Genomic DNA, 16,904 nt, shown 5'->3' on the forward strand with positions numbered 1-16,904 from the left:
ACTCAGGCATGACTCCCTGGGCATTATCATAGCTTGTAGTGGTCCCCATTTTGGCAAGAGTATCAGAGTAATTTGAATATGAACATTAAGGTTTGGCGAATAAATCACTAGTTGACACTTGCTAGCTTGACAGCGTTAACTGAAATTCAAGCAGCACTTTGTGCAGTTACATACTCCACTGACAGCAAGTACACTGGGAATGGGAGAATTGCATTGAACTGTGCAGCACAATGTAGGGAACTAAAGCTTACATACACATAACAGACCATAGGTCTTTTGATAGCACTTGTCATTTAGGCTGTGTTTTTGGTATCATTGCAATATTTAATACTCAAATATTAATCTTTCAACAGTGTAAACTGACTTCTTTTTTGTGAAAAAATTTTAAGCAAGTTAGTTATTAAGTCAAGCCAGTTCAATCACAAATATGAGAGCAATAAGGTACATTGACTATAAAACTCTCCATTCATTCCTTGCACACACAAACTTCTGTTGTTAGACAACAACTCCTTTATAATCAAAACTACTCATCTGAGTACTACACTCTTCACTTTGCATATCCCTTTGGAGAATTTAAATCAAATTGGCTTCAGCTCAAATCGACCAACTAATCTAAACAGTCGAAGGTTATATAATCTGGAATGTTCTAATGGAATGAAGCACACAGAAGATATCAATCATCAACTGAGAGAGGCATTTTGTCAGTTTTGTTTTGTAAACTGTACTGAACTATTCACTGGCAATTTTACTGTGGAGCAGTGACCACCCTGAGACACAATCCAGATAAGCTGCTTTTCAAACATTGATTCGGATTAGTGACCGCTCAGCCCGTCAGTAAATCATTTCACATAAATAAAGATCACCAGCACATTTCAGGAAGCCAAAAGGATCACATAACAGGTGAAACTAAGCATCAACTAAAATGCACAGATTGTTGCCGTACAATAAAATTGTTCTTATCATCTTTAAAAAAAAAGCAGTTTTAGCTGTAAGTTTGTCAAATTTACAACTTCATCCAAATGGATAGGTAAAACACCTCCTGAATAAATAATATAAATAACTTAAGAAACCTTTCTAAACTTTCTCACAATGTGTCTTAAAAGCCATTGGAATATCATAGCAACTAAACAAATTAGCACACCGAAAGGAAATTTCTTTTTAATATATTAAAGCATACTTAAAACCTTAGCTTTGCCTGACTGCTGCAAAGCTGTAAATATCTGCAAAGTTAACATACTGATTAAATACTTTAACATACGTAGCTTCCCATTATATTTTCAAAACAAATGATGCTAGTGTCTTAATGGACATAAGTTGGATCCACCTGTCAAGTGATAAAGAGTGTCCTTTTCTTGTACATCTTGTCCCCACTCTGGGCCTTCAGGTTGTGGCACTCGTTGGGTATTCTGAGGCCAGCGGCAATGCAACTCTGGATTCACGAAAATAACGAGGATTTGGTTATGGCCCAGTCTAGCAGTGCTTGAACGGTCATACTTACTTTCATCAACCCTTTTCCTTCTAGTATGTGATGGGGTAGACATAGTTTTTCCTAAGGAAACGTAGCATAAAAAGGCAAAGAAAGTTAGTAAAGATTCCTTTAGAAACATTGAAAGTCATAAATGTCTAAACAGAGCTCTGTGAATGCACGTGTCGCTTGTTCTTGCGCCCTCAGACATCCGACCTGAGGTGAATTGGTGGATGCAAAAATTTGGGCACTTTTTTTTTTGGTTGGTGAACATCCAGAGGAATAGCTGAGTGTGAAGAGCCCAGAGGGTCATTTAGATTCCCCCACCTTCACATCCCACAAACACCATGAGGTGGAATATTTTGCTACTGCAATGTCCAGAAAACTACTCAAGCTTAAGTAAACTCCTACCCGACAGAAGTCAGAGGCAGCCTGGAATTTGAAGCCGGCAGAATGCAGTCAACATCACTGACTGACCTGTAACCAGGTCAGAATGCAGTCAACATCACTGACTGACCTGTAACCAGGTCATAAGCCTCATGAAGGGCCACACCGACACCAGCATTGGCAAGGTAGCATTTATCGGCCATCATTACAAGTGTTTGATGAGATGGTTTGAGTAGCTCAAACACCAGATGCAAAACATTCATAATACACCCAATGACTGCCCCGCCTGTTCACCCCTGCCACACACACACACACAACTTCATAAACCCTTGTGCTACTCAGCAAGCCACATTTACACAAGATCAGATTGATTTTGTTATCAAGGTGACCCATATTACACATGCGCTGAACAGAAACACTTACCTATGTTCAGATTCAGATCATGTGCTGCGTGATATTAATTTACTAACTCAAAGCAAATATCCAGCTATTTGCTGCACAAAGAACAGAAACTGGGAAATCTGCAGGGAGCGTTCTGACCAGCTAAGCAGTTTACAGTTGCACTGTGGATTTCATTTGGCACAGTTTGTACTTCAATATCAAAAACACTTTGTAATTGATGAAAACATAACTTTAGTGGAAAATAGGTAATATTTTACTTGCTCTTTTACAGGACAAATCTCCACAGTGTATTTTAAGTGAAACATCATCTTCCTGGGTTAAGATCCTCTTAAGTCCACTCCCAACTAGAAGGTAGGTGCAGACCTACAAGCCAGTAGGACTCACCCTGCCATCCAAGATCTCTTGGAATGTACTTTTTTTAAAAAGAGTTGATATTGCTATAATTTGGAGGTGCTGGTGTTGGACTGGGGTGTACAAACTTAAAAATCACTCAACACCAGATTATAGTCAAACAGGTTTATGTGGAAGCACTAGCTTTCTGAGCACTGCTCCATCAACTACCTGAAGGAGCAGCACTCCAAACACTAGTGCTTCCACATAAACCTGTTGGACTATAACCTGGTCTTGGGGTTTTTCTTTTACTTGATATTGTTATAGGATCAGTCTCTTACCACTAGGTGTCACTGCAAGTCAACAATTCAATTCCATCCCTTTTGAAGGGCGACCCCAAAAATAAAATTCTTAAATTCCGTTTCCAGTGCAAATTTATCCCAAAGCTGTAGCTAGTGACAGAATCATTAAGCATTTAAATTACCATTTAAATTTTAAGCTGACATAGTGTGCAGAGTAATTGATAGCAAGTAGTACACAAAGTTCTTAAAAATAGTAAAAGTGCAACATGTTCGGACTTGCTTCGCAGCAGCCCTCAGTTTTGAAGTGGCTGCTGCTCAGAGCAATGCAGGTTTGTAAATCTTGACACCACTTAACTGATCTTGGGATAACCCAGCTGCAAACTGTCAGAGATACAGGAAACTAGAAAGCTAGCTTTTCAGGACCACTGTGCTGCTTGGCAAAAGGAGTTAGTAGCAAAGAGAAGAATGGGTATTAATAAGAATACAAATACCTGTAATCGTATTATACACACAGTGCAAGGAAATCTGCACATGCAATGTTCTATATCAATGAACTCCAGTTGTATGTGATATATAGCAACACTAAAAAGCAAGCGTGGAAAAGGCAAAAGCCAAATAGATCCCAAGTAAGAAAGGCTGGTGTTGGCTGTTGGACTTTCTCCCAGCGAGCCAGCAGTGCGCCAACTGTCTTTTGAATGTTCTGGACGTCCGATTGCAGGATGTCATACGGAGAGCAGATGTCAGCCTATCCGAAGGGCAGCGGCCAGGACAGAAGAACAGTGCACGATATTACAAATACAAAACTTAGCAAGAGTCTGTATAAATAAGAACTAAACAGTCTGGGTTAAGGAGCATGCATGCGAAAAACCGTGCTGCCTTACATTGCCTCCTATCTACAAAAGCAGCCAGAGAAACCAAGTTATTAGTGCTTTGGGAGGGTGGAGGTCAGATGCAGTTGTTAAGCAAATTTCTAGGAATAAAACAGTAAGCCAGACGGTTTTCTTAATGTGTTAATGCATGTTGTGAAGAGGAGCAGACTTGGGAATCTTTCAAAAGCTGCTCTGCCAGAGTTAAAGCCAGTTTGTAAATGGCAGCTGAAAGAGAGAAGCAGGGAAGAAGCGATTATCCACAAGCTCGTCTATCTACTGACTACAGGGATTGCAGCTACTCAAAGAACTGAAACTGCAGAGTTGTGTCAGTCTTTGTGATGATCAGTCAAACCTCTTGATTCTCACAGAAACAATGCAGAGGAAAGTAACTACCTAAATCCTCACCCACTATCCTGAGATAAGATTTCATCAGCTACAAAGTGGCAAGCAAAATATTGATTAAAATGGGCTGAGAGATCAAAATTCTCTCTCATTGCATTTTCTCTCACTGCATTGGAAGACTATATTGCTCAGATTTGAATGGAAAGGGAATGCTAAGAACAGTTCACCCCCAAAATGGTTTATCCAGTGACACTAACTGCTCAATATGAGCTATGTGCTAATTTATCAATTACTATTGGGGTCTCAGTGAAATGGGAGGGTCTTGTAGGGCAGTAGTGACGTCCCCATCTCTGGGCCAGATTGTAAAAGTTAAGTTCCACCTACCCTAAAGGAATGTCATAAGTGTTCCGAGGAAGGTCACTGGACCCGAAACGTTAACTCTGATTTCTCTCCATAGATGCTGCCAGACCTGCTGAGTTTTGGTTTTTGTGTAGGTCATGACAAGTCTGAGTAGGTTGCTTAAAATAAACATGGTGAGGGTGTTGGGTCATGCTGAAGGTAGGATTGCACAGTCAGCAGATGACGTGGCCATCCTTATTTAAAATATAAATAAAGGAAGGCTCTTGTGCTGCAGCAGTGGTGTCCCATCTCTGGCCCAGAAGGCCCAGGTTCAAGTCCCATCCTTTCGATGTCATAACTTGCCTGAATAGATTGGGTAAAAATATCAGTGAAATGGAATCAGGCTGCAGCAGGTCTGAATTGCACAGCAGCTGTTGTCCCTGCAATTGTAGCACCATCAATACACTGGGCAGTGATAATACTATGTTGAGTGTGTGTTGCTGGAAAAGCACAGCAGGTCAGGCAGAATCAGAGGAGCAGGAAAATCGACGTTTCGGGCAGGAGCCCTTCATCAGGAATGATGATACTATGTTTACCCACAGTCCCACAATGGGTTCAAGGCCCGTGGCTCCTCAACATACTTGGTCCCAATCACCACTGTATCTATGAGTGACACAACAGGAAGGATGGGACAACCATGAGTGATCAATTACCATGTTACAGAGACAGCTCTTCTCCATCATTTAGGGGACAGAGTGGCACTGGCTAAGGTCTGGAATAAAATATTAATTAAGCCAAAAAACATGATATTTTGCAGCAGTAAGGTTTAATATAGTTTGAGATGCTGTCAGGTTAATGTGTCCCTTCTGCAGACATGAAGCATGTATACTAACACTGCAGAGTTCTTGTCGTCTTGATCTGAGCTGCTTTACACTTGAATCCAAAGGTAATCACTTTGCACTAGAGTTGTAATTGAAAACTGGCCAACACTGTTTGAATACGACACATAGAAGGAAAACCAAGAGGTCTGTTGGGATAAAATTATTTTGCTCGAACACGAAGCTGCTGCATAGTTCTTAGAAAGATGTGAAGCCAGAGACACTGAGATTTTTATAGTCCATCTGGCTGGCAACATCTTAAATCATTTTCTGATGCAACCTTAAGATGCGGAAAGGCACATCCAAGTTATGCTGATGTGGGCGTCCCAGCAGAAGCAACTATGGATGAAGTGGCTAATGTAAAAACTACTCATCTAATGGAGTCTCAGCCAAACAGTATTTTGAGACACTCCTTATTTCATGCATATTAGGTTTCATTCAACCAGTTGGCTGTGCAAACATGGACCCAAACTAAAACGTGGAACTTTAATTCATTATTCACAGAATTATGAATGTTTGGCATTGAATTTAAGACCACATCTTTACTCAAATCTAGGGATATAAAGTATCAACTGATCAAACGTCCCTTGTGCTGGCACTGCACTGTTAGTGCTACAGAGGAGAATTTGTCCAGTGCCAACAGAAGATTTTTTGTTTTGAAATGAAAGATTTATCTAAGTTACTTTAAATGAAATAGAAATGATTTTGCCAGGTTCCATGTGGACTGCAGGAGCTACCGCTGAGAACAGGGAGTAGCTTTATAATAATATTCAAACAAAGTACTCAGAAGTAGGAAAGGGTATTCATTCCCCTCGAGTCTATTAATCCATTCAATTAGATCATGACTGCTCTGTATCTCAACTCCATTTAGTCAACTCTGCTCCAAATGCTTGACATCCACATCTAACAAAAATCCCGAGATCACAGGCTGGAAAATTTAAATTCACTCAGCATCCACAGTTTCAGATTCCATGTGTGAAAAAGTGCTTCCTGAATTTATTCATAAATGGCTCAGCTCTAATTTTAAGATGATGCCCTCTGTGCTGGGCTCCCACAGCAGTGAAAGTCGTTTCTTTCTATCTACCCTAACGAATCCCTTTATCAATTTGAAATACCTCAATCAATTCACGTTTTAATCTAATAAATACAAAATAATACAAGGCAAGGTTCTGCAACCTGTGCCAACTGTCTTTTGGTTGTTCTGGATGTCCGACTTCAGGATGTCATAAGGACAGCAGAAGTCAGCCTTTGTATTTTTAGCCATTTAAACCATAGTACCACTTTGGTGAACAAGTGCTGTGCCCCCTCAAAGGGAAGTACGTCCATTCTGAGGTCCAAAACCGAAAGCACTACACCAGATGGGGTCTGAATATAACTCTAGACAACTGAAGCATAACTGCGTAGCTGAAGTATTCCAATGCCTATGAGATAATGGTGCAGATGTGACACTTTGACTTCTCTGATAACTTCCCCTGGCTTTTAGGGTGACAGGTCATAAACAAAAGCCTATTGGCAGATACAGAGCAGAGGACTGTGACTGACTGACTGTTATTCAGAAGCACTCTGAGTTGTTGTGTGAAAGATAATGCGCATGGGTGAATGCTAGCCACAAACCTGACCAGCCAGGCTCAAAACATACCAATCAGACACTGCTGCACCAACCTGGCAACAACTGTGGGGAGCTGCCTCAGCTTGGGTCTGGGTCATCACAAAGCGAGGTACCAGGTTGCAACATCTGCTGTAAACCTACTGCTAGCAGGTATCATAGGGCTGGCCAACAACAGAACCATTCAGCCTCCCCTCTAGTCTTTCTGGGCATGTTAATGATTATCACTTATAAAACACCAAACTCAGTCACACACCTCAAAATCATTCAGTATCAGTTCCACCTCAGGAAAAATCAAACAGGACCGGCTCTTTCAAGGGTTCCTTTAACTCCAGATCTGCACCTACTCTCCAGGTTTCCGCTCCCTTCACATTTGCCCAATGTGCCTTAATCTCTGCACCTTCCAACCCGAGCAAACCTCTCAGTCTTCCCAAAGTGGTTCTGATTCACTGTGCTCATTCTTTATACTTCAAGATGACCATTTGAGAGAGATTTAGTGCATTGAACAGTTACATTTGACAGTCTAATCCATCTGAATCAAACATACAGAGGATTAGAATTATTCACTTGTTTGGATGAGCTGCACCTAAACAGTCTCTTGAAGTCAAACCAGAGTTGCCCAACAAAAACAATCAGCTGACAACTGGGATCTCCATAGAGGATTAAGCAATCAGGGTATGAGAGAGCTGCACTGACCCACGACCTGCACTGACCCAAGCTGAAAATGCTGATAGATTTAGTGACAATTTGATTTCCAGCTATCATGATTATTAGAATTCATAAGATGTACAGCAGGGAATAGAATAAATCACCTGCTGCCATTACTTCAATCTTTGTTTTAGATGAGAAAACACAAAATTTAAAAATACCAATTGCCTTGAAACTCTATTTGAGGCCTCAACAAAACATGCCTTTTAATCCTGATCAATTATTGCATCTCTTAAAATACAAAAACGTGTGGCTTTGTAGAGGGCAGCAATATAACATCACAAATTGTGACAATTAGCTCATCAACAAATTGGAAAATATAAATGTTAACTCTGGCAAACCTATAATAAACAAGACCACAAAGACTGGAATCAGTCACTGTTTCACTGGTTAAAAACAGACCTTTTTAAAATGAAATGGTACACTTCCCTTCAAACAAACAGATGAAGGTCAAAAGCTTTCTGTCAACTCCAAAACTGCAATAAGCTAAGGACGTTAGAATGAGGCAAAAAGGACATCAGAACAAACGGAACCAGCTTTGATCCCACCCCTCAAAAGATAAGCTTTATAAATGTATACATATGCTCTTGTGTGCAGAATATTTAGAGAAGTAGAGTTTTGGTGCACACTGACAGAAAGCTGACATATTGTTTCTTGACACATTGCAAATCCATGGACTTCCCGCTATTCACTCGGACAAATTTATCTTACCAACAGACATGGGATCCACCTAGCATGCTGCGTGGCCGCATCACCTCCAATGGATGTTGTAAGTACTACATGACAGTTTAACAGTTGCTGCTACAAGCATATCAAAGGAAGCTATAAATGAAAAACCCTGGCAGCAAGTTCTTGCAATCAACAAGCATTTAAGTTGGACTGACAAATTAAAATTGCTTCTATACTGGCCAATTACAAATAATCTGCAACCCATTACTGAACAGAGAAACAGACCATTCAGCTGCTTGAGCTGAACCATTCTGTTAGATCATGCCTGATTTGTCCATCAAATTCTGCAACAATTTCATATCCCTTAATATGCCCTTACCTCACAAGCTGATCAAACCAGGCTTGAACACTCCAGCTAAATTAATATCACCTCTCTTGGAGCAGAGGGTTCAATATCTCTCCCACCTGCTATACAAAAATAAACCTTCTGGTCTCTCTCCTAAATGGCTTAGTTCAAATTTTAAGATGATTTCGCATTGTTCTCTGTTCCCTGCAATAAAGTGTTCCAAAGGCTGCATTGTCTCTAGTGCCAAGGTCCAGGCATCTCTTCTGGGCTGGAGAGGAACTTGGAGTAGAAAGGGAAGGATACAGATGTCACAGCTCACATAGATAGCAACAACACAGACAGGACAAGGAAAGATGTTTCTGCGAAAGGATTATGAGCAGTTTGGGCTAAATTAAGCAGCTACATTAAACACAAAAGGTAAAAAAATCTCCAGATTACACACTGAGCCACACGTAGGGTAAATAAGATTAGAAAGATAAATGTGAGACTCCAAAATTGGTGTGGGAGAAATGGATTTTGCTTTTTATTATCCACACACAGAATGTGGATGCTGCTGGCTAGGCCAGCATTTATTACCTATCTCTAATTGCCCATGGGGTTTTTAAAGAGTTAACCACTTTGCTATGGGTCTGGAGTCATGCCAGACCAGGTAAGGATGGCAGATGTGCTTCCCTTAAGGATATTAGTGACCCAGGTGGGTTTTACAACAATTAACAATGGTTGCCTGGTTAGCACTGAGCCAGCTTTTATAATTCCAGACTTTACTGAATTCAAATTTTATCATCTGTCACAGTGGGATTCAAACGCAAAAACCCAGAACGTTGGCCTGGAGTTCTGGATTACTAATCCAGCAACATCACCACTACCCATTTCATTCCTATTAGGGCTGGGGAAAGAGATAGCTGTTCCATTGTGATGGCCTTCAATAGAGGGGTTGGGGGCTTGACAGAGAGACGGAGAGAAGCAAGGTTCAATTGAGGGAAAGTTTAAAATCAAGAAGAAATTAGAACGCTGAGGTGCAGGGTTGTCAAGAAATGAATGATAATCAAGTTTGACAGGAAGGGGCAGAAAATACAAGCAGAAGAGTGTAGCAGAAATTAGAACCAGAATAACTGATAATAGTAAAAGCCTAGGGCTCTTTATCCAGATGCACATAGTATTTGTAACAACGAAAAAGAGTTGATGGCAGAAATAGAAATGAATGACTAGGACTTAATAGTGATTACAGAGACATGGCTGCAGGGAGACCAGGACAAGGAATTCAATATTCAAAAGTATTCAACATTCCAGAAAAATAGGAACATAAGGAAAAGGAGATGGTGTCGTGGTATTAATGAAGTAAGGTATCAATGCAATACCAAGTAGTGACATAGATACAACAGTTCGTGACGTGGAAACAGTTCAGATTGAACTAAGAAATAGCAAGGGTGGGAGTCGTCTATCGGGCCCTGAAAAGTTGCCTCAGTGCAAGGAGAAAGTATAAGTCATGAAGCAATGGAGGCATACAAGAAAGGCACTGTAATTGCCATGGGTGAGTTCAATCTGCATACTGATTGGACAAATTAGATGGCCCAGGGTTAACACAGAAGACAAATTCATAGGTTACATCAGGGATTGTTTCTGAGAGCAGTACTTTGTAGAACCTACCCGGAACAGTCAATTTTCGATCTGGTAATGTGGTAGATTCTTTAGAAACCTTGTAGTTAAGGATCCTCTGCAAGATTAGCAATCATAATATTCTGTTACTAAGATACGAAATAAAGCTGCTTAAAGCTCGATGAGAAAATAGACTAAAGAGAAAGTCAATAAAGTGAGCAGTGGCAGACAGTTTAATAGATATCTCACAATGCCCAGCAAATCTTTATTCCAGTGTAAAATAAAGCCTCAATGAGAATAATGAATCAGTTATGGAAAACCAAGGCAGTTAATAGCATTCTATCGAAAACAAGGCATACTAAGTGACAGAAACTAGTAGTAGACCAGAGGATTTGGAAATCCTATATGAATGAGCAATTGATGACTAAAAAGCTAACAAAGAGACAGAAAAATGATTATGAAAGTAAATTGACAAGAAATACAGAAACAGCAGCATGAGCTTCTATACGTTTACAAGAGAGTAGCTAAAGTTAGTGTTGGACCCTAAGAGCATGCAACTGGGGAACTGATAACACAGAACAGCAATCTGTTAGATAATTTAAAGCAAGATTCTGCATCAGTCATTGTGATGAAGATACCAGATAAGTAAGGTGCTAACATCAGCAAAGGTCTTGCAGCAATCTCTATCATGGGGAACAAAGTAGTTGACAGCCTAATAAGACTAAGGGCAGACAAGTCAAAAGGATCTAATGGCCTGCACCAAATAAGTGGCTGCAGAGATAGTGGAGGCATTGGTCAAAATATTCCAGAATACCTCTGGATTCATGGAGGTTTCTAGAAAATTGTAAACCACTAATGTGACACACTTGCTCAAGAAGGGAGGAAAAGAAAAAGCAGCAAACTAAAAGCCATTTAGCTGAGCATCTTTCATGGGGAAAATGCAAGAGTCCATTATTAAGGAAGAGAAAGCAGGACATTTAGAAAAGTTCAACACAATCAAACAGTGTAAATATGATTTTGTGAATGGGAAATCAAATTCGACAAATTTACTAGAGTTTTTTCGGAGATAATGAACAGAGTTAATAACGGAACTGGTAGATATGGTCTATTTGAACTTCCAGAAAGTATTCGATAAGGTATCACATAAAACTATTGCACAAAATAAAAGGTCACAGGTATTGGGGCAATGTATTGTGAATTAGTAAACACACAGAAGACAGTGATGGGATTAATTGGTCTATTTCAGGTTGAAAAGTAGAAAACTAGTTAAGTGCTATGAGGCTTCATAGAAACATAGAAGGCAGGAGCAGGAGGTCACCATTTGGTCCTTCAAGTCTGTTCCACCAACTGAATCGCCTAATCCTGCTTTCTCCCTATAACCTTTGGTCCTCTTTGCCCCAAGTGCTCTATCTAGCCACCCCTTGAATATGTTGTGTTTTGGCATTAACTCCTTTCTGTGGTAATGAATTCCACAACTTTGGGTGAAGAAATGTCTTTGCATCTTCATCCTGAATGGTCTACCCCAAATCATCAGACATGTGCACCTGGTTCTGGTACATCCTCCCTGCATCTACCCTAGTCTGCCTAGTCCTGTTAGAATTTTATAAGTCTCTATGAGATCCCCCTCATTCATCTGAACTCCAGCAAAAACAACCCTAACCGAGCCAATCTCTCCTCAGACGACAGTCCTGCCATCCCCAGAGTCAGCCTGGTAAACCTTTGCTGCACTCGAGAGAGAGTAAGAGCATCCTTCCTCAGAAAAGGAGACCAAAACTATACACAATATTCTAGGTGTGACCTCACCAAGGCCCTGTATCCCTACAACAACACATCCCTGCTCCTGTACTTGAAACCTCTCACAATGACGGCCAACATACCATTTGCCTTCTTTACCACCTGCTGCACCTGCATACCCACCTTCAGCGACTGGTGCACAAGGATCCCCAGGTCCTGCTGCACACTCCCCTCTCCTCATTTACAGCATTCGGGTAGTAATCTGCCTTCTGGTTTTTCCTTCCAAAGTGAATAACCTCGTATTTATCCAAATTATACTGCAGCTGCCATTGATTTACCGCTCACCCAACCTGTCCAGATCACGCTGAAGCATCCTCATCACAGTTCACCCTCCCACCCAACTTGGTATTCTCGGCAAACTTTGAGATGTTACATTTTGTTCCCTCATCCAAATCACTAATATAAATTGTGAATAGCTGGGGTCCTAGCATTGATCCCTGTGGCACCCTACTAGTTACTGCCTGCCAAGTTGAAAAGGAGCTATTATTTCCAATTCTTTGTTTCTTCTCTGTCAAGCAGTTTTCTATTCATCTCAATATTGGGGGATTTTCTATCCCCCAATCCCACGTGCATTAATCTCGCACAATAATCTCTTACGCAGGACTTCATCAAATGCTTTCTCAAAGTCCAAATATACCACATTGACTGGCTCCCCCTGGTCAACTCCACTAGTTACATCAATTATTTACTATTATTGACTGGGAGGAGAAGGGCAGAATGTAATATATCCAAATTTCCAAATCATACAGAAGTAGGTGTATAAGCATGTTGTGATGAGGCCATAAGGAATCCGCAAGGGGATATAGATTAAGTGAGTGGACAGAAATCTGGCAGGTGAGGATTTTACATTTTCTGTGTACAGGACTTGAAGCCAATGTAAACAAATGAGAATAGATGACAGAACAAAATCGCTGAACAGAATCCGAGTGGCTGCAATTTGGGTCATGAGGAATTTCTAGAAGATCAAAAATGAGGAACTGTACTGAAACTGAATGAAGATTCAAGATGCAATACAAGCAAAATGAAGCATTTCAGTGACATGGAGAAGGATGAGCAACACTGCAACACTGAAAGGAAGTCTTGGTATGCTGTAGGGTGATTACTGTTACACCTCAACATTCTTAGATTAGAGGAGGTATTTTATATTTGAATTTGCGATAGATAGCTCCTCAGGTTCACTGGCATTAAACACTTCCTTTAGCATCTTCATTAACAAGACTTGGCTGACCTTTATCAACTTGTAGATTAACAGCACCTGAGAAGTGAACACTTATTAAACTCCCATGATCACTAGTGCATATCTATTTCTCCAATTTACCCAAATGTGGATAAACATCAGTTCATTGACTGCTGCACCATGACTGCAGTGTGCACTTAGCTGTAAGATGCAGGCAGAAACTCACTAAGGCTGCTTTGGCCACGCCATGCAATGCTATCACCTAGAAGAACAGCACGGTGGCACAGTGGTTAGCACTGCTGCCTCACAGCGCCGGAGACCCGGGTTCAATTCCCGCCTCAGGCGACTGACTGTGTGGAGTTTGCACATTCTCCCCGTGTCTGCGTGGGTTTCCTCCGGGTGCTCCGGTTTCCTCCCACAGTCCAAAGATGTGCAGGTCAGGTGAATTGGCCATGCTAAATTGCCCGTAGTGTTAGGTAAGGGGTTGATATAGATGTAGGGGTAGGGGTATGGGTGAGTACGCTTCGGCGGGGCGGTGTGGACTTGTTGGGCCGAAGGGCCTGTTTCCACACTGTAAGTAATCTAATCTAATCTAAACATGGCTCAGGAAAACATCATTCACAATCTTGGGATTCCCTGCCATTTATATTCACTGTGTGAATGTCTTCCCCAGTTGTTCAAGGGGGCAGTTCATCACCACCTTCTCAAGGACTACTTAAGATGGATAACAGATGCAGGTCTTGCTAGAAACAGTTACATCCCATTTTTGTTTGTTGAAGTTTATCCACTAGGTGAGACATGGCAAAGGGAAGTTAAGACAGTGTTACAGCTTCTGTCCTTTCTCCTTGTTAAAAACTGTTGGGAATCGAAGCAGGACCAACTTAAGCTTAGCTCATCTGAATAATGATCAATTTGAGAAAGGAAGTAAGAGTGGCCAACACTCAGAGCTTTCAGGAAAGGACAACGGAGGTGAAAACTGGTGAGGAAGGTGGAGAAACAAGACATGACGCAAGCTCAATTAATCAAATGGCCTGTTACAATCACATGTGGCTTTGCAGTCATGAAGGATTATGGGGAAAACTCAGGAAACCAGGCTTGAGGTGATGGAGCAAGCTCAATTAATCAAATGGCCTGCTCCTATGGTCTTCCTTGGATCATCGTTGTTAGAATGTTGAAATTACTGAATGAGTTTCACAATACCCATGATTCATGCCTTTGTTGAAGAAGCTACAGTTAAACCTATTGATGAATATCCCAGAGTCCTAACTCTCATGTTTGCAACACTCAGAAACCCAACCTGACAAATTTCTTAGCTGTAAATCCAATTCTGCCACAACCTACTGTTTCAAAGAAAAACCCAATCTAAAGAACTCAAACAGTAAGCACAACACATATTAAGAAAACATTAATATGGCAACTAGGCTCAAGAACACCATCACTCCTACCAATCCCATTTTAACATTATTTGTCTTCTGTTGAAAGGTTATACAAACATAACAAAGTAGGTTGTGCCTGCCTTGCTATTCAACAAGACTGTAGCTGATCTTCTACATTACTCCATTATCTCTATCCCCTTGAACCCCTTCACAAAAAAGAACAAAAAGAACAAAATTAAAATTTTGTGACCATTTAATTACAAATTCTAAATCATGGCATATTCCATTACTGTTCCATTCCATTAATGGAGCTTAATCCATTACTGTTGTATTATGGAACATGTTTGCACAGCTTCTCTTTCACAAATCTGTGAGCTCAAGTCTCACAGATAAGTCGTTAACATGTGCCAATGACTGCAATGTCATGACTTGTGAAATGAAACCACTGAAGAATTATGGCTTTCTCTTCAGAGTTATGTACAGGAATAACGCAGCTTGGGCTGGAATGAAATGAGAGGGCATTTATTCTGATTGATTCAAGAGTTTTATAGCTGACAATACACATCATCACCAGGGCATTTTTTTTCCTGTTTAACTTAGTGAAAACATGAAGAATCCCAGAGTTCCCATGCCTCCATTTTCTTTTGGTATCCTTCTAGCTTATTTTTCCAAAGTGTTTGATACTTGCCTGTTTTCATTCCAACCCTAAATCCAAGGAAAGACTTTGAATTAAAAATAATTCATCAAATTACCTCAGGCATTCCCATTTTCCTGCAGGCTTCTAGAAAGTTTTCCACATTTCTCCTACATTTTGCCATGCTCAGTTTAGGCTGTAAGACAAGTACGTACCCTTTTTTAATAGCAAGCATTTTTCAAAATGGTACAATGTATTAATTAATACAGAAATATAGGGCCTGGAATTGTTTACACTAACAAGACATGAGCAATATTTTAGTCAGGCAGACCCTTGGGTCTTGTACTGTGCTCCTTTTCTGTTGATAGCTATGCATCACTTAAGACTCTGTGACATACTTTCTCTGTCACACAACGTGTTAAACATGTGCATCCATGGAAGCATTCTCTCTCTGAATTTACATCTTGTTGGAATATACCTTACCTGGTTTTGGTTGTCTTCCCCTCATCCATTTATGTCAGCAGCAGTGCTCTTACCTACTCGTAGAAGATTGTAGGATCAAGCCCCGCTGCAAGGATTGAACACATAATCCAGGTCGAAACCTCAGTACTTAAGGGGTTGCTGCTAAAAAAGACATTACATAGAATCCACCCACACCCACTGCATGTAAAAGCCCATGGCATGACTCTCAGAACATTTTTTAATTTCTATGCTTGTATATAACAGCATTGAGAATCAATGTAGATTTTTATCTAAAACCTTTCCCTCAACCAATAGCAATGCAAATTAACTGGTCATTCGTGCCATTGTTATTTCACATGGCATTGCAAATTACTCCTAGAAATTACCCAGTTCAAGTAATATACTGACTGTGGCATATCATAGCACGGTCTGAGGATGGTAAAAACACTAAAGCAAAGGCTCTTTCTTCACAGCTGACATCAGCAATATTTTGCTTCAGAACTAACACAAGAGAAGTGCAAGCAGTTTTGAATAAGTTGAGCTCCCAACGTTAGCTACGCTATCCTGGTTGGTATTAAGTAATGGCCGAAAGAGATTACCCAAACTGGACAATTCCATCACTGTTTTTGAGTCAATTCCAGCAAAATATGTAGGGATACTGGAGTTTGAAATGTGACATAAGGTGAGAGTAACACTCTTGAAAGGAACAGGTAAATTTGGACGAATGTTTCCCAAAACTTATTCCAACCAGGGTTTTACTTGTGATTTGTCTGGATTTGTCATAAGCTAATTAACAAGCTTAATACAAGAAACAGGTGTTTGGGGTTAATTGACGGTGTAGACATAAAAGGGAAACAGTTGCATCTAGTGTGTGAAAGGAGATTTAGGACAGAGTGATTAACAAATCCTATGCAGAAAGAAAGGTATCTTTGTTCCTGACTTGCAACTGGCTTGGATCCAGATTAACAGTAGAAATTAATTGCTATGACTTGTCATCAACTCTATTGCATTGTGTGACTAATACAATAGAAAAGGGCAAAGGAGGTGGACTTTTACATAGCAATTGCTATGATCTGGAGACGTCATCGACTTTATTTTGGCAAGGAATGTTGCCTGATCCAGGAAACACAGTAGGAGAAAGAAACTTAATGGAACTCAGGTTATGGATTCTGATTATTCCACACTTCTGGAGTTTTCACAAAGCAGGTAAGGGCCATTGATA

General features: G+C 40.5%; 1 protein-coding gene across 6 annotated transcripts in view; it reads right to left on the reverse strand.

The window, feature by feature from the left end:
* Positions 1–717: 717 nt before the first annotated feature.
* lrch1 (leucine-rich repeats and calponin homology (CH) domain containing 1) overlaps positions 718–16,904 on the reverse strand; it is a 171,411-nt gene continuing 155,224 nt past the window's right edge. For 4 of the 6 annotated variants that reach the window (XR_011962507.1, XR_011962509.1, XR_011962508.1 and 1 more), the window contains 3 exons: positions 15,339–15,416; positions 3,378–3,631; positions 1,434–1,549 (listed from right to left, as the gene is read on the reverse strand). Coding sequence is in view for 2 of the 6 variants with exons in the window: in XM_072584586.1 (XP_072440687.1) it covers positions 1,436–1,549; positions 15,339–15,416 (192 nt within the window). In the remaining 4 variants the exon portion in view is untranslated. Of the gene's footprint in view, positions 1,550–3,377; positions 3,632–15,338; positions 15,417–16,904 lie in introns of all 6 variants that reach the window. The other 2 variants (XM_072584586.1, XM_072584585.1) reach the window with 1 other exon arrangement.

The sequence above is a fragment of the Chiloscyllium punctatum genome, chromosome 15 (assembly GCF_047496795.1).
Source record: "Chiloscyllium punctatum isolate Juve2018m chromosome 15, sChiPun1.3, whole genome shotgun sequence".
Lineage (NCBI taxonomy): Eukaryota > Metazoa > Chordata > Chondrichthyes > Orectolobiformes > Hemiscylliidae > Chiloscyllium > Chiloscyllium punctatum.